This window comes from Euphorbia lathyris, chromosome 10 (assembly GCF_963576675.1).
Source record: "Euphorbia lathyris chromosome 10, ddEupLath1.1, whole genome shotgun sequence".
Taxonomy (NCBI): domain Eukaryota; kingdom Viridiplantae; phylum Streptophyta; class Magnoliopsida; order Malpighiales; family Euphorbiaceae; genus Euphorbia; species Euphorbia lathyris.
In genome coordinates, this window is record NC_088919.1 from 4,018,100 (window position 1) to 4,036,836 (window position 18,737).

General features: G+C 36.2%; 1 protein-coding gene across 1 annotated transcript; it reads left to right on the forward strand.

The window, feature by feature from the left end:
- Positions 1–15,745: 15,745 nt before the first annotated feature.
- Positions 15,746–17,628, forward strand: LOC136209256 (heavy metal-associated isoprenylated plant protein 27). Its single transcript, XM_066000681.1, has 2 exons — positions 15,746–15,890; positions 17,050–17,628. The coding sequence occupies exons 1-2, from the start codon at positions 15,801–15,803 to the stop codon at positions 17,434–17,436; spliced, it is 477 nt and encodes a 158-aa protein (XP_065856753.1). The 5' UTR covers positions 15,746–15,800; the 3' UTR covers positions 17,437–17,628.
- Positions 17,629–18,737: the final 1,109 nt, after the last annotated feature.

An 18,737-nucleotide genomic window follows, 5' to 3' on the forward strand; every position in this document is an offset into this window, starting at 1 on the left:
TGGTATCCTGGAGAACTGGAGGAATTTGATTGGAAAGTGTATCTCCTCTCCTGTTTTCCAGGTTATGATCAATGGGGATATGTCGGATGAGTTCTCTCCATCCAGGGGTATTCGTCAAGGGGATCCTATGAGCCCCTTCCTTTTTGTTATTGCCATGGAAAGATTGTCTCACCTGATCCAAGAGGCGGTGAGCAAAGGGACTCTCCACCCTGTTTCCATCAACAGACATTGCCCCCCTGTTACCCATTTACTCTTTGCTGATGATGTCATGCTTTTTGTGGAGGGTAATGAGGAATAAATTAAGGCTGTGATGGATATCCTCGACTGCTTTTGTGAGGCTTCTGGCCAGAAGATTAACATCCATAAATCCCGTATGCTTTGTTCCAAGAATATGGATAATAGCTTGTGTAGAAGACTGAGTGAGATTTCTGGCATTCCCCTGACTTAATCGTTTGGGAAATACCTTGGGGTCCCTCTTCATAGTGACAGGGTGTCCAAAGCCTCTTTTAAAGACATTTTGGACAAATCTAACGGTTTGTGTGCTAGCTGGAAAGCTAATTCTCTTTCCCTTGCAGGTCGCCTTACTTTAATCCAGTCTATCAACTGCGCTGCTCCAAATCATATCATGCAAGCCTGTAAGCTCCCTGAGCCGGTCCTCAACGACCTTGATAAAATTAATCGACGTTTTCTGTGGGGAGAGTCTGGGGATGGGAGGAAGATTCACCTGGTCCCTTGGAAGGAAGCCTGCCAGCCTAAGAGTAGGGGGGGTCTTGGTATAAGGCAAGCTAAGGACAATAATAAAGTCTTGTTAATGAAGCTTCTTTGGAGAATGTGGCAATCCCCCTCCTCCCTTTGGGTTCGTCTTCTGTGCGGCAAGTATAGGAAAGATAGAATCTTTGGTGGCCCGAAGGAGAGGGTTGTCAGCTGTTCCTTCCTCTGGAAAGGGCTTAGTGCTGTTTTTGCTGAGTTCTATACGGGGATTGGCTTGGAGGTGGGTAATGGGAGATCCATTAGTTTCTGGTATGACACCTGGATTGGTGACAAACCGTTGATTGAGGTGTGCATCGCCCCTCCGCCGAATGATCTCCTCTCCTGGAGAATTGCTGATGTGGTGGACTCGGAGGGAGACTGGATCTGGTCTAAGTTCGACTCCTTTCTTAGCCTGGAGACCCTCCTTAATATTAGAGATGTGAAGATTAGTAATCAGGAGGAGGATAAGGACAGACAATGCTGGGCCTTGACTAATAATGGTTCTTATTCTTGCAAATCGGCCTATGAAGCTTTTACCCCTAATAGGGCTGATCCTCCCTTGGAAACTTGGAAGTCCATTTGGGCCCTCAAAGTCCCCTACCGCATTAGGAGTTTCCTATGGCTGGGAGTCAAAGACAGGCTCCTCACGAATGCAGATAGACACAGAAGGCACTTGGCTGTATCTGGTGCCTGTAGCAGATGCAGCGGCCATGTGGAAACCTTGTGCCATGCTTTGAGGGATTGCCTAAATAGTAGAAAGGTTTGGGAAGGGGTCCTTCCTCACCACATCCTTCCTTCCTTTATGGGGTTCTCTGATATTGACTGGTTCTCTGAAGGCATTAATGGGAATTTGTTTGCCAGTATGGAGCACGAGGCTATTCTCTTCGCTATTATTTATCACCAAATGTGGAAATGGAGGAATGAAGAGTTATTTGCTGAGAAGACTGTCTTTATTCCTGACCTCCGGTTTTACTTCTCGAAAAAACTCTCTGTTATTACAAAGAGTTTTGAAGGAGAGCCCCTGGTTCACCCCTCCTCGGTTAAAGAGGTCCAGTTAGTTGGTTGGAGGAAGCCCAGGGAAGGGGTTGTCAAGTTGAATACGGATGGCTCCTGCCTTAGTAATGGCAGAATTGCTGCTGGTGGAGTTCTTCGGGATGCTGGTGGCGCCTGGCTGGCTGGGTTTACCCATAACTTAGGTACGGGCTCCTCCTTTACTGCGGAGCTCTGGGGGATCTTGTCTGGCATTAAACTCGCCATTCGCATGGGTGTTAAAAGACTTTCGGTGGAGTCTGACAATTTGGAGGCTATCAACAGGATTTCGGATAGACAGGCTGTTTGTCTTAAGAGTCAGAATCTCATTAAAGCCATCTTGAGGCTTCGTCCTGCCTTCGATTCTCTTACCTTCTCCCATATTTATAGGGAGAAAAACCGCGTGGCGGATCGCTTGGCAGCTGCTGGGCATGGGGGATGTTAGGTGTTTCTACCCTTTCCGTTCCTCCTTCTTTTCTGTTACCTTCTCTTCTTGAGGATAGGATTGGGGTCAGTCTTCCTAGACTGATCCCGGGTTAGGTTTTTGTTTGTTTGTTTTTTTTCTTCCCTTCTTACCAAAAAAAAATATCATAAGTCAATTGATAAATTTAACTAACCCAGAAGAAATAAATTTAAAAGTACGAATAGATTTTGCGGGCGTTACAATGAGTCATTCATCTTAAATTCTCCAAAAAAATAGAGAGAGAAACACCTTTAAGAGTGAGAAAGTGAAGAAAAAGAGAAGAAGAAGAAAAAAAAAGTAGTAGTAGAAGAAGAGAAAGATATGTTTACACATTAATTTGCACAAATTATTTCATAATTTTAAAAGCTGATTTTGAGGGAGTTGAAGAAGGGAAAGTTTTGAGTTTAGTTCTTAGGTAAATCCCAAATTTGTTGCATGCAATTTGGTTAAGTATTTTAGGAGATAAGGTATAAACTATTAGACTAGCTCTAAGTTGAATCCTATACATGAAGCTGTTCTTGTGATACGTTTTTGAAGACTTTAAAACTTAATTTGGAGAGGTGTTACAAATAAGAAATGTTCATATATGTGTTAGTTAGTGTTCTGGAAAGTTTGGTTATTATTGAATTTGTATGTTAGGATATAACTAGGAAAGAAGTTGATATGTGATGTGTTGCCTATATGTTGACCCAGGGTCAGACTATAAATTCGATTATAAATTGTACTGAGCTTATAAAATTCTGAATTTTGGATATGTTATACTCTTGTTTGTCTAGTTTAATTAGGAAAATGAATCAGATCATTTGGAATTATATCGTTTTAGTTATGAGTGATTTCGTGGAACTGGTACAGAGAAATTGTGATTAAAATAAGACTTAAAGAGAAATTTTGTAATAAATTATGTATGCTTGGACATTCTATAAAACTTTAGTATGATATGCATATATGAGTCTAGGATAAAATGAAATTAGAATTAGTTCATTTGGATAAGTGAAAGAGGAGTTATAAGGTTTTTAATGTTAAGAGGTCATATTAGTATAGACATAAATATCATTTGATGGAAACAAGTCTAATGAAATGAAAAGTAAAAATTAATAAGTAAATAATTTTGGGTTTAAAGAGGGTGTAAATTATATTTAATCATATGCTAAATTATATTATAGGTGCTCGTAATATTGAAGATATTCCAGAGGAGGGTACAAGCCGTCATCGAGAAAATTAGCGGCATAGATGTGAGTATAAACATGATGTGAAGTTAATTTTTAATTGTGTTTGTGATTTGAGAATTGTGGTGTTTGATTGGATACATATTGATGTTAATTGTTGTAATTAACTTGAATAGATATGAATTGATACTTGTTGAACATTATTTGCGATAGTTGGATTTAAATGAGTATGTGTATATGTTAAATGTGATACGTGTTGAATATTATTTGTGATAGTTGGATTTAAATAAGGAGTATGTGTATATGTTAAATGTGATTTCATTGATATAGAACATATGTACATGATTGCATGAAACATAAATGGATGGCGTTGTGACATACCAGTTCAGTCACTGTTATGACTACTTGAATTTATATGGACTACTTGGACCTATACGGTCAATATTTGGACTACTTGGACCTATACGGCCAATATTTGGACTACTTGGACCTAAATGGTCAATACGTGGACTACTTGATTACATGGACCGAAATAAGATTATGTTATACCTGTTACCTGTTATTTGATCCCGAGTAGTGACTGGCTGGTGGTGTCACAACATTAATAAAACAGTTCATTCATTTGCATTTGTATGACTTGGGTGTGAGACTTGTTTACGTGATTGTGTGTGATTGGTATTCATTGATTGTTTATATTCACTGAGTTGCGACTCATTTAAATCGCTAAATTTTCCAGCTAGTTGAAGTGAAGGTTAGACTAGGACTTTAGACGCTTAAAGAACTGTAGATTCCATGGATGAAAGGTCGATCTGATGGGTTCCATCTCACACTCTCTCCTCTCATTATAAGCATGTAGAATAAGTAAACTTTTGGACTATATAAGTTTGTAGACTGTATGTATAAAGATATATATATGTATATATTAACATGTATATGTTTGATATACCTACGAGTATAAGTTGTTAATATATGCTTTTATCTAATGAATAGTTTTAGTTTTTTTTAAAAAAAATATACGTCTAGGGTGTTACAGAAACCCTCCCATTCCCATTCACATTCCTAAAGACCCCGAACCAAACGCTCCCTAAAGGTTGGGTTGTTAAATCCACATTATCTATCTAGTTTGAGCAACTAAACCTAAACAAGTTGATGCGGACATCCTAACTGGCAGCACTGATCGCGCGTGCTCTAACGGATCCTTAGACATCAAACCCACGGAGGTTATACCGAGGAGGGCGAATCCACAGGACATACGAGCGGGGCGGATCTAGGAGTACATAAAGAGGCGTATCAACATCTACCCTGGGCGGATCTCTAGGTTTACTTCCTCCCGAAGTAATTCACCAATAGCCCTGACAATCCGTACCTGTACCATTGTACTGATTGTCGGGGCGTATCACCTATTTTACCCTTTTATGGATAGCCTTATTGAAACCCTAGCAGGGGTAGCCCTTGTCTTTTATTATCATTAGGAGGATGTATTTAAACCCTCATTTTGTAAGGATGAAGCAACTTTTATCAATCAAAAATCATTCTCTTTGAGAACTTAAGGTTTATACCTTGTTATTGGGATTCACTCCTTCTAGTTTAGCTAGAGAAGAACCTCTTTGTTGGTTTACGATTAAAACCTTCATTTATCGCTTTCAATCTGTATCAGTTGGTATCAGAGCCAATCGTTTCCTGACCCGAAACTTCTTTTGGCAATGGTTCAACCCCGACAACCGCAAGATTCCATGGAAACCAGTGACCGGAGGTATGAGGAGCTGAGGGAGCACCTCGCAGAGCAGATCCAAGCCAGCCATGAGCGGCAGAGGCAAACCGACCAACGGTTCCTGGAGCTAGCCACCTCCTTAGAAAACTTCAAACTGGAGGTTTTGGCTCTAATCCGACCAACCGCGGGAGGATCAACCCAGAGAAAGGAAGGAGTCCCTGAACAACAGCTTCCACAAATGGGTCCTAGGGATCCTGAGGTAAGAAGAGCCAACTTTGTCCTTATGCATAACGCTGATAGTGATAGTGATGACTTTGAGGGTATTGGGAATGATGATACCGTTAGAACTATGAGGGATGTTGGGCCTGTTGACAACCGACGTGTGGAGGTTGCTAGAGTATACCCAGGTCTAGGAAACTTTGATAGAGATGATGCCTTTAAGCTAAAAATAGACTTACCGTCTTTTGGAGGCGAACTGGATATAGAGGGATTCTTAGACTGGTTATCGGAAGTTGAACGTTTCTTCGAGTATGCTGGGATTCCTGATGAGAGGAAAGTGAGGCTAGTGGCGTATCGCCTGAAGGGTGGCGCATCAGTTTGGTGGGATCAGATGAGGGAAGAGAGAAGAAGAGGGGGCAGAGATCCGATTAGATCTTGGCTACGGATGAAGGCGATGTTGAGGGAGCGGTTCTTACCGCCGGATTATGAGCAGTATATTTACAGCTCCTATAGGGGATGCTCTCAAGGGACCCAAAGTGTCCATGAGTATACCTCCGAGTTCTTGAGGCTTTCGGCAAGGGCCAACTTGTCAGAAACTGAAAGCCAAAAGACCTCTAGGTATCTAGAAGGGTTGAGATACAACATCCAGGATCGTATTGGCACACAGATGGTGGTTCGGGTACAAGATGCCAGGAATTTAGCCCTCAAGGCTGAGTCTCAACTAACCGGGAGATCCAGGAGATCCACCACTACTGAGTATACGCCTGGAGGAAGAGATAACGTGAAGTCTTATGATAAAGGCAAGCAGGTGGCGAGTGCCAGTGGGGCCAAGGTCAACAGTGTGGGAAGGGGATCTGTCGGAGATACTAGGCCGTACAAGGAAGCACCTATACCACTTAAGAGCAACAATCCGTATGCGAGGCCAGCGCCTTTTAAATGTTTTCGGTGCAATGAGCCAGGCCATAGATCCAACGAATGTCCTAGGAGGAAGAGCGCCAACATGGTGGAGAGGTATGAAGATGACTATGATGAAGGGGATGAAGTATTTTGTGAACCCTTGTGAGAAGATGATGATGAGGCGGATGAAGAGAGATACGCCATTCATGTGGTACGGCGTTTGTTAGTCTCCAGCCGGGTAGAGGGAGATCAGAGGCACAGACTATTCAGGACCCGCTGTCTTGTGAAAGGTGGGCGATGCAATGTGATAATAGATAGTGGGAGCCAAGAGAACATTGTGAGCAGCAGCGCCGTTCAGAAATTTGGGTTGTTGGCGGAGGCGCATCCCGACCCCTATAGGGTGGGATGGATCAAAAACGTGGGTGAACTTAGGGTGACCCAAAGATGCAAGGTACCTATTGCGATTGGTGATTACAGTGATGAAGTTTATTGTGATGTGGTCGATATGGATGCCTGCCACCTATTGTTGGGCCGACCCTGGCAGTTTGATAACGATGCCATCCACGCAGGAAGAGAAAACACTTACAGGTTTGTGAAGGATGGGGTGAAGTTCGTCCTTACGCTAATGATGAGAGAGCCAAAGGCCGACGAGAAGTCTACCTTGGTAGTCTGTCCTACACACAAATCATTTGTCAACGAATGTGAAGAGAGCCAGATGGTGTATGTGGTAATGGTTAAGGCGAATCACGAATCCGCCCAAAGGGGCAAAAGGGAGATGCCAACTGAGGTGACCCGCCTACTTGGCGAATATCAAGATCTGTTCCCTGAAGAGCTGCCAAGTGGGTTACCACCTTTGAGGGACATCCAACATCATATCGATCTTGTGCCCGGGGCTAGTTTGCCAAGCCTTCCTCATTATCGGATGAGTCCAAAGGAAAATGACATCATGAGGCAGAAAGTGGAAGAGCTCATTGAGATGGGATACGTTAGAGAAAGCATGAGTCCTTGCGCCGTTCCAGCTTTACTCACACCTAAGAAGGATGGGTCTTGGCGGATGTGTGTTGACAGCAGAGCCATTAACAAGATCACCGTCAAGTACAAGTTCCCAATCCCGAGGTTGGATGATATGCTGGATCAGCTTGGCGGATCCAAAGTCTTCTCCAAGATTGACCTCAGGAGTGGTTATCATCAAATACGGGTTCGGGCTGGGGATGAGTGGAAGACTGCTTTCAAGACCAGAGATGGATTGTATGAGTGGTTAGTAATGCCATTCGGGATGACTAACGCCCCCAGTACATTTATGAGGCTGATGAATCAGGTGCTCCGCCCGGTAATTGGCAAATTTGTAGTTGTGCATTTTGATGATATTCTGATTCATAGCCAGACCCTGGCGGAACATGTGGAGCACTTGCGGATAGTATTTGACCTGTTAAGGAAACACCAGCTATACGCCAATACTAAGAAATGTGATTTTGTCATGGAGAGCCTGGTTTTCCTTGGGTTCGTGGTCAGTGGCGAAGGAGTCCAAGTTGATGGGGAGAAGGTAAGAGCTATCCGAGAATGGCCTACTCCGAGGAACGTGGGGGACATCAGGAGTTTTCATGGGCTGGCAACATTTTATCGCCGATTCATCAAGAACTTCAGTGCTATAGTGGCCCCGTTGACGGAATGTTTGAAGAAGGGAAGGGGGTTCGAGTGGGCGGATGCCCAAGAGAAGAGCTTCGCCCTGATCAAGGAAAAGTTGAGTACAGCGCCCGTGCTGGCGTATCCCAATTTTGATAAACTGTTCGAAGTTGAATGTGATGCCAGTGGAGTTGGGATTGGTGGAGGCTTGATGCAAGAAAAGAGGCCCATTGCATATTTTAGTGAGAAGCTCTGTGAGGCACGGCAAAAGTGGGCCACGTATGATCAAGAGTTTTATGCTGTAGTGAGGGCGTTGAAAGTGTGGGAACATTACTTGGTGGGGAAAGAATTCATCCTCTACACTGACCACCAAGCTCTCAAGTACCTGGGAAGTCAGAAGCAACTTCGAAGCTCCATGCATGCCCGGTGGTCCGCCTTCATAGATAAGTTCCCCTATAAGCTTATCCATAAGGCTGGAAAATAGAACAAGGTGGCAGACGCCTTGAGTGTAAGGGTGTCACTAATAAAAACAATCAGCCTGGAGACCGATTGTTTTGAATACATCAGAGGAGAATACGTGGCGGATCCTGACTTTGGCAGTATCTGGGAAAAGTGTCAACACCAGCATGGGGATGGGGCGTATCATCTGATGGATGAGTATCTCATGAGGGGCAACCAACTTTGCTTACCCTGCACTTCCATCCGCGAAAAGGTTGTCCGTGATCTACATGGCGGATCCCTTGGAGGGCATTTTGGGCGAGACAAGACATATGAAGCAGTGAGTTCTCGTTATTTCTGGCCTAAGATGAGAAGAGATGTTGCCTACTTAGTAGAAAGATGTTATATTTGCCAGACCGCCAAGGGACGCACTACAAATGCTGGCTTGCAGCTACCTTTGCCTGTGCCAGAGACCATATAGGAGGATCTGTCCATGGACTTTGTCCTAGGGTTGCCCAGAACTCAGAGAGGCATGGATTCCATCTTTGTTGTGGTTGATCGGTTTTCAAAGATGGCCCACTTCATACCTTGTCGTAAAACTAATGATGCCTCAGCGACTGCTAAGCTATTCTTCAAAGAGATTGTCAGACTACATGGCGTACCTAAGAGCATTGTCTCGGATCGTGATACGAAGTTCCTCAGTCACTTCTGGTGAACGTTGTGGGCTCTGTTTGATACGTCTCTGAAGTTTAGTACCACCGCCCACCCTCAAACAAACGGACAGACCGAGGTGGTCAATAGAACTTTGGGAAACTTACTGCGCAGCAAATGTAAGGATAAGCCCAGGATGTGGGATGTGGTTTTAGCCCAAGCTGAGTTCGCTTACAACGGCTCTGTACATTCGGGAACCGGGAGATCCCCATTTGAGATAGTATACACAAAGATCCCAAATCACGTCCTTGATATAGCCCATCTTCCTAAAGGAAATGTGACTGCCAACCAGCTGGCTAAGGATTATGTACAGATGCACCAAGAGGTGAGAGAGACTCTTGAGGAGAGAAATCAGAAATTAAAGGCTAAGGCGGATGAGCACCGTAGGGATCTACAGTTTGAAGTTGGGGATGAGGTTATGGTATATTTGGGCAAAGAGAGACTCGCCAACGCCACAAGCAGTAAGCTTCGGCCTAGGAAATACGGGCCATATAAGGTCACCAAGAAGATCAATGCCAATGCCTATCATATAGCCCTGCCGAATTGGCTCGGTAAAATATCACCAGCGTTCAACATCCGTGACCTTAGCCCGTGGAAGTCAGATGGTCCTTTGGAGTTCAACAAAGATGAATCAGTGTCGAAATCTTTTAAAGAAGGAGAGAATGATGCGGACATCCTAACTGGCAGCACTGATCGCGCGTGCTCTGACGGATCCTCAGACATCAAACCCATGGAGGTTATACCGAGGAGGGCGGATCCCCAGGACATACGAGCGGGGCGGATCTAGGAGTACATAAAGAGGCGTATCAACATCTACCCTAGGCGGATCTCTAGGTTTACTTCCTCCCGAAGTAATTCACCAACAGCCCTGACAATCCGTACCTGTACCATTGTACTGATTGTCGGGGCGTATCACCTATTTTACCCTTTTACGGATAGCCTTATTGAAACCCTAACAGGGGTAGCCCTTGTCTTTTATTATCATTAGGAGGATGTATTTAAACCCTCATTTTGTAAGGATGAAGCAACTTTTATCAATCAAAAATCATTCTCTTTGAGAACTTAAGGTTTATACCTTGTTATTGGGATTCACTCCTTCTAGTTTAGCTAGAGAAGAACCTCTTTGTTGGTTTACGATTAAAACCTTCATTTATCGCTTTCAATCTGTATCACAAGTGAACAAATTTCTCTATATATGTGATCTAACATTTTCCATGATCACGATTCCTTTAAATATAGCTGATAAATGGTTGAATTATATTGCAACTATATACTAAGAGGTAAATGTCAAAAATCAACTTTGGTCATGTGTCTCGACCGTGATGATGATCCGACGTTGTACTCAAGCCTACAAAACAATATGCAGGTCAGACGGGGCCGGAGTCCGGCAAACCCGCTCCGATGCCTAAGTCAGTTTGTGATTTAGGACCGAATAAATGGGTATGGACTAGTTTAGAGATAGTAATTAATGTACCGAACCTTGTACTTATACCTATGTATTTATAGTGCATGATTAGGTTTAAGGTTGTCACTTCCCTAGGAATCCTTACAAGCTTAGGATTCCGAATCCTAAGAAAAATATTTTATCTCGTAGGATTCTAGAGGTCCTTTAATGTGTTGAAGCTTGGAAGCTTGGACGTTTGGTAATGGGCCACCGCTCGTTGGGCTTGGACCGCATCAACCATTTCCATTCTGTTTGGGCTGTCTCGAATGTGTTTAGGTCTGGGTCATAACCAGGGTAGTGATGGCGTCACGCACTTGATATTGTTTAGCCCGATATATCACATATAATAATATTTGTTTTGATAAATAACTATTCTAATGTGAATTCGGCAAAGACATTCTAGAGAGAGTGAGAAAAAAATTGAGAAACAAAAGTTCTTAACCTTAGCCGAAATTTTGGAGGAGTTTTACCTTCACCGTCTTTCATTACTTGTTTGTGTGGATCGCCATCAAAGACATCCTACTCGTGGGCATTTTCTCAAAGTTGATTAAAGTATTAAAAATTCAAAGGTTCAACGCTTCAAGAAGTAAACACGATTAACTCTCTTGATTAGATTAGTTGTTATCAATTAATGAATATAACGGGATCCATAGAGTTCATAATTAAAATATAAATTAATTATGTGAGTTTATTAAAAGGCTTAATACATCAAGAGCCATCTGAACTTGTCAAAAAAACTTGATTGACCCCCTAAACTTACATTATGACTTATTAGCTCCCTCAACTTGCTTAAAATAATCTATTGGACACCCGGATTTGTTTAAGGTAACCAATTGGTCCCCTAAATTTGCTTACAGTGATCCATTTGCCCCTAAACTTGTTTAAAATAATATATATTTCAATTTGTCTAAATTTATAAAACATTTTAAAACTTAAAAAATAAATGCATAATTCATGATTCTAAGTCTTTAAAACAAATTAACTTTCTATTTTGTATATCTTTATAGTATTTTTATAGATTTTGGGACTTAATTATAACACTTTAAATAAGTTTAGACGGTTAATAAGACATTATGTAAGTTTAAGGGGTCAATCAAGCTTTTTGAACAAGTAAAAAAAGATAACTGATGTATTAAGCGAAATTTTAATTAAACTTAAAAGAGTTAGAGTTCAACCAAGTTAATTGGATTAATTTTTTAATTGGATTCTTGGAAGTTTTATGAATCAACTAAATTTTGTTTTGCGTTTTTAATTTAATGAATAAATTTGATAAATTTGATTTATATATAATTTCATAAATTCAAATTAAATAAATAAATAAAAAGAATTGTATGCTGCCAAAACATTGCCAAGCATAGCTACCAACGCAGGCAGAAGATATGTTCATGGGCCCGATTAAATCGGGTCCAACAGCCTTTTATCTAAAAATATGTATCTCAGGCCCACTTAGCCCGTTGTAATTTAGGCAAGCTCGGACTAAAAAATCACATTCCAAACTCAGTTCATATAAGTCCACCTAAAACGTATAATTTTTAGTAATAAAAAATAAAATCTATACTTAAAAATAAATATAAATATATAAATTTATTAATTAATATTAATAAGCGGGTCGGTCCGTGCTATTTTTATAAATTTCAAGCCTGTCCAAAATATAGGCGGGTTTTAGCATATCTGGGGGACAAATTTTCTTGTTTAAGTCCGGCCCAAGAAACACGGGCCTAGACGGATTGAGCGGGTACCTGCGCCCGTGAACAGGTCTAGCAGACAGTAGCACAATCAGTTCATCGTCCCGAAACGTTCGGGACCGCGACAAGGGATTAGACCTGTATTTATACACTACGTCATTTTCCCTTTCAGATGACAAGATATATGATAAATATTTTTTTCCCGTCATCTAATTGTTTTTAGCGAAATTTTTTTTAATTTCTGTTATTTGAAAGCTTAAGTGCAAATAACTTCAAGTTACCCATTCTGATCCCAATACTTTCAGGACTGTTTCGAGGAATTAGGGTATTTTTTTTTTTTTTTTTTTTGAAGAAATTCTACTTGATTTCCAAAGTTCACATTTAGAATATAGTTCTAAAGATGTCATCCAAACAAATTAATTTCATAAAAAAATAAATAAAATAAATTCACATTATAATTATAAATATTTTGTTTGAAATAGAAAAGAGTAAACAATTTAGTTCTTCAAAAACTGAACTCATCACATTGAGTAATTAAGAAAAATATCATCAGAAAAATAAATAATATGAAAATTAAAAAATAATTGAAATCTCAATTACTTGATCAGGACCTATATTATAAAATAACTAGATTTTGACCCATGCGATGCACGGATTCATCTTAATATATAAATATTAACAAAAATATAATTTAATAATTACAACTAATGATATAAATGTGCTATATAAATTAAATATTATTATTTTATTTTCACATTTTAATTTAAATAATTTTGTTATAAATAAATATAATAATATAACTAAAGTTAATATATTATATTTTATATTATATTTTTTATCAGTAAAAAATAATGAAGTGACACCTCAGCTTCATCGTTACTGTTTTATATTATATATAGATAGATATGCAGAGAATTAGAGAGATTTTAGGGATTAATTTAAATTATGTAGAACTTTTAGATATAGATATGTAGATAATTAGAGAGATTTTAGGGATTAATTTAAATTCTGTAGAACTCTTAGATATAGTACGGATAAAATAATCTTTTTATAAATAAATATAATAATATAATTAAAGTTAATATATTATATTTTTTATCAGTAAAAAATGAGGAAGTGACACATCAGCTCCATCATTACTGTTTTATATTATATATAGATGTAGATATGCAGAGAATTAGAGAGATTTTAGGGAATAATTTAAATTATTTAGAACTTTTAGATATAGATATGTAGAGAATTAGAGAGATTTTAGAGATTAATTTAAATTATGTAGAACTCTTAGATATAGTACAGATAAAATAATCTTTTTATAAATAAATATAATAATATAACTAAAGTTAATATATTATATTTTTTATCAGTAAAAAATAATGAAGTGACACCTCAGCTCAATCGTTACTGTTTTATATTATATATATATATAGATATGCAGAGAATTAGAGAGATTTTAGGGATTAATTTAAATTATTTAGAACTTTTAGATATAGATATGTAGAGAATTAGAGAGATTTTAGGGATTAATTTAAATTCTGTAGAACTCTTAGATATAGTACGGATAAAATAATCTTTTTATAAATAAATATAATAATATAATTAAAGTCAATATATTATATTCTATGTTTTAACAGTAAAAAAGGAGGAAGTGACACCTCAGCTCCATCGTTACTGTTTTATATTATATATAAATTTTAGGGAATAATTTAAATTATTTAGAACTTTTAGATATAGATATGTAGAGAATTAGAGAGATTTTAGGGATTAATTTAAATTATGTAGAACTCTTAGATATAGTACGGATAAAATAATCTTTTTATAAATAAATATAATAATATAACTAAAGTTAATATATTATATTTTTTATCAGTAAAAAATAATGAAGTGACACCTCAGCTCAATCGTTACTGTTTTATATTATATATATATAGATATGCAGAGAATTAGAGAGATTTCAGGGAATTTAAATTATTTAGAACTTTTAGATATAGATATGTAGAGAATTAGAGAGATTTTAGGGATTAATTTAAATTCTGTAGAACTCTTAGATATAGTACGGATAAAATAATCTTTTTATAAATAAATATAATAATATAATTAAAATTAATATATTATATTATATTTTTTATCAGTAAAAAAGAAGTGACACCTCAGCTCCATCGTTACTGTTTTATATTATATATAGATTGAAATCTCAATGATTATGAGAAGGTATTTGGCATAATATTCCGATTTTTAGTGTAATGTTTAGGAACTACTTTCAGGGATTTTGTAGGGACTTTTTTGGAGATAACTAAAATTCTTTTTTCGGGGGCAGGGATCCCCCAAGGTTCGGGTAGTTTTCCCACTCTACCCACCCAAATTTAACACTCGAAGGTAAAATTTCTCTCATCCCTACCCCATTCCAAATAATTCGGTGATTTCTCGCCCCTATCTCGGATCCCCACGGATTCCGAAGAATCCCGTCCGTTTGCCACCATTATTCTTATATAGCCCAATTCATGACAAATTCACTGATTATTGGGATACATGTCAAATTTAGCCTCAACATTTTACAGAAAGTACAAATTTAGTTTTGATGTATAAAATACTGTAAATTCAATTCTAACATTTTTTAAAGAATATCTATTTTAGCTTTCATATTATTAAAAATTAGAAAAACTGATTTGCTTGGTATTTAATTGTCACCTCAAACCAGTTGGGGGACCGATTTTACACGTGCGTTCATAAAAAAAAATGCTAAATCGAACTCAGTTTTTTTTTTTTTGTATATATGCGTGTTATAATTTGAATAGTCAAGAACCAAATTTTAAGTATTAATGTACAATTTCTCAAAATTAAGTTAGATTTCGTATAAGAGTCCTAACATGTAAAAAAAATTGGATTTAGAGATGGCCAAACAGGACAAAAAAAATTAAAAATTTTGATTTGAGAGGACCTACCAAGCTAAAAAAATAATAATTTGGATTTAAGAATGACCTAATATGTCAATAAAAATTAAAAATTTGGATTTAGAGAGACCTAACAGACCAAAAAAATTAGAAATTTGTATTTAGAAATACCTAAAAGGTCAAAAAAATTAGAAATTTGGATTTAAGGAGTATCTAATAGGCCTAAAATATTAATTATATCTTTAATATATTACTAAAAATTACATAAATTATATTAAAGTGCTAAAAATTAAATATATTACATATAAGTTAATCGCAAAATTTTTTTTATCAAAGTATCTAAAATATTTACTGTGTTATTAATATAGTTACAAAAAGTCAACAAAAATATATGAAATGTTTCAATTTATCGATAAATTTATTTGAAAAGTCCGTTATAACAATCAAACCAGTTAAATGGATGTCGTTTGGAAATATTACAATTAAATTTGTACTATTTTATACAATAGGATTCAATTTACACTTCATTTAAAATGTTAGTATTAAATTTGTCCGGTAATGATGATTATAGAATCCACGTCATCGCCCATATGATGAGTTGTAACAGCTTGCATCTATATACGTGGCAGTATGTGACCACGTGTGTATCCAACACAACACTCTAGAAAATGCATACCAAACAAACGGTGTAAATTTCATATTATACACAAATATAATATAATATAATATAATCCATTTTTGCTAAAGCTGGTCTCTCTCTCTTTCTGAAACTTGGTATGGGGTTCATTGATTTCTTCTCTGAACTATGTAGCTGCGAATGGTTTCATCATCATAGGAAGAAGTTCAAACTTAGCAAGGACTTAGAGGTAATTTTACCCATATAATCTATATACTCAACTCTTTTAGTTAATTTATCAACTTTAAAGTCGGTTTTCATTTTGAAAAGATTAGTTTAATTGTTATTTAACTTTCTATTAAAAATAAATTAAAACTGCTTCTTTATTTAACTATCATATCGGCAATAAATCTATTATATATAAGTTAATCGTAAATTTAGAGACTATACAATATCAGATTATTCTGAATATGTAAGGGTAAATTATATCTATGGTTGCTGAACTTTACCTATTTAATAATATATTCATTAAACTTCAATTCTTAACCGTATGATAATTGAATATTACATTTTTTAATATCGATGGTTATTCAACGTTTCAAAATGACCGTTTAAAATAAAAAATTTGAAGATCTAATGATATTATAATAGAATTTTATTTTTTGAAAATTTTCGTTTTGATATCATTTAGGTGTTTTTTTTATTAGTAGTGAAAGTGAATTTGTAGAGGGTGAGCTTCAAAAAAAAAATGTGGTTTTGGAAAGTAAAAAATATAATTTCATGGTAAATGTCGTTCTGAACAATTTTAATTCTTGAATATTTTCATTTTAAGATCGTTATCGATCATTTTGAAGAATTAGTTAAAGTTCAATGGCTATCGGTGTAAAAAAGAATAAAGTTCAGTAGTCATATCTTTAAGAATTGAAATTCAATAGCCATTGATGGAATTTATCCGAATAATTAAGATTGACTTGAGTAAGAACTTCAAATCGTTTAAATTAGAGATTTTAAGTTAAAATTCTAATAATTGAAATAAGACACTTATAAAATACATTATGAGTTTCGAACCGAACAATTTGAAATTAGGGTCAATTACATGAATATCATAATTAAGTACAAAATTATAACTAAGTCATATCACCAAATTTAATTCTTAATATGTCATTATTTTTTATATATTATGATTTTACACTATAATTTAAAAATTCCAAATTCTAATTCATATATCATAAACTCTAAAAAATATATTCTAGATTTCTAATTGATAAATTCCAATTCTTAATATATTACTAGCTTGACATAATCTAAAATTATGACTTGACATAGTTGTAAATAGTTTTTAAAACATGAATTTCTGTGTAATTTTCCCTTGAAAGTATTTAGTTTTTTTTCTTGTACTAAATGATCAGACGGTAGAGATTAAAGTGAAGATGGATTGCGAGGGATGCGAGAGGAAAGTGAAGAAGTCAGTAGAAGGGATGAAAGGAGTAACAAGCATAGAAATAGCGCCGAAACAACAGAAGCTTACCGTAACAGGATACCTTGATCCAAACAAGGTCTTGCAACGTGTCAGGCATCGAACGGGAAAGAGGGCTGATTTCTGGCCTTATGTACCATACGATGTCGTTCCGCACCCTTATGCTCCTGGAGTCTATGATAAGAAGGCCCCACCTGGATATGTGCGGAATGTGTTGGATGATCCAGTAGTTTCTCCTCTCGCACGTGCTAGCTCTTTTGAAGTTAAAACGACGACGGCTTTTAGTGACGATAATCCAAATGCTTGCTATATTATGTGAATTATTAATTATTAATTTGCTTTTTTTTTTTTTTTTAATTGCATTTATCTCACTTTCCTCTATTTTATATAAATTTCTCTCCCATTAGGAATCCAGATTTTGTAATTATAATTTATAAATATTATAAAGAAAAAAACATGAAGTTAGGAGTATTTGAGAAAATTAATTTGGCTTAAGAGTTTGTTTGGTTGATCAGTAGTGTTCAAATGAATTTTGAATGGTGAGTGTTGGATTTAGATTTATTATAATTCTAGGATGGAAATGTAAAGCATTTTAAGGTTAAAAATGATTATTTGTTGTTAGATTTAGATTTATTAGAATTTTACGGTAAAGATTCAATAATATTAAGGTTTAGATTTAATAAGTATAAATTTAATATTGAATAATAAAGGTTTAATACATCATTCGTTTTTTGAATTTGTTTTAAAAGATTGGTTGGTTTTCTGAATTTTTAAAGTGTCTCAATAGTTCTGTGAATTGGTATAAAATGTTTAGTTAGTTTCCGTCAATGATGATATTTGTAATATTTTACAATTGCGTTTCTCTTGATTTCTCTGAACTTTTCTCCTCCCTCATTCTTTTTGTTTGTTCTCCTTCCTCTCTTCTTGTTCAAACACTCGTTTTTTCTTTTTTAATATATTTAGGGTTTGACAGTTCATGGACCATGGGTGTTCATCCCGTCTTTGTTCTGTCTCGTCCCAATTTTTATCAAAAAAAAATGTTTAGTTAGTTTCCTAAATTTGTGTAAAATGTAATCCATTAATCAATCGGTTGTAAAAAGTAAGTTAAACATGGAAGATGTGTTGTACGTATTTTAAAAAAAAAACTTAAAACAATCAAAGTCATGGTATGCGATTTTAATATTAGAGAAGAAAAAGTTTTATAGTTAACAAGTAAATTTTCTTTTTAATTTCTTACTTTCTTTTTAATATGTTTTAATCTATTTTGTGAATTATATAATAACATTCTAAGGTACGTACAACATATTTTCTGTATTTAACTTACTTTTTTTACAACCGAGTGGTTAATTAATTATATTTTATGCGAATTCAATAGCTAATTGAATATTTCATACAAGTTGAAAAGACTGGGGAAACATTTTAAAAGCTTAGAAGTTAATCAATCTTTTTTAACAAGTTCTGAAAAAAATTGATGCATTAAACCAATAATAAAATTTATTCTTTTGAAATAATAATAAAATTTATTATTAAGATTCATATGAATGTGAAAATTTATTTAATTATTAAGCTTCATTCACATGTGATTAATCTATCTTCTCTTTTTCAGATCTGTCTTCTCTC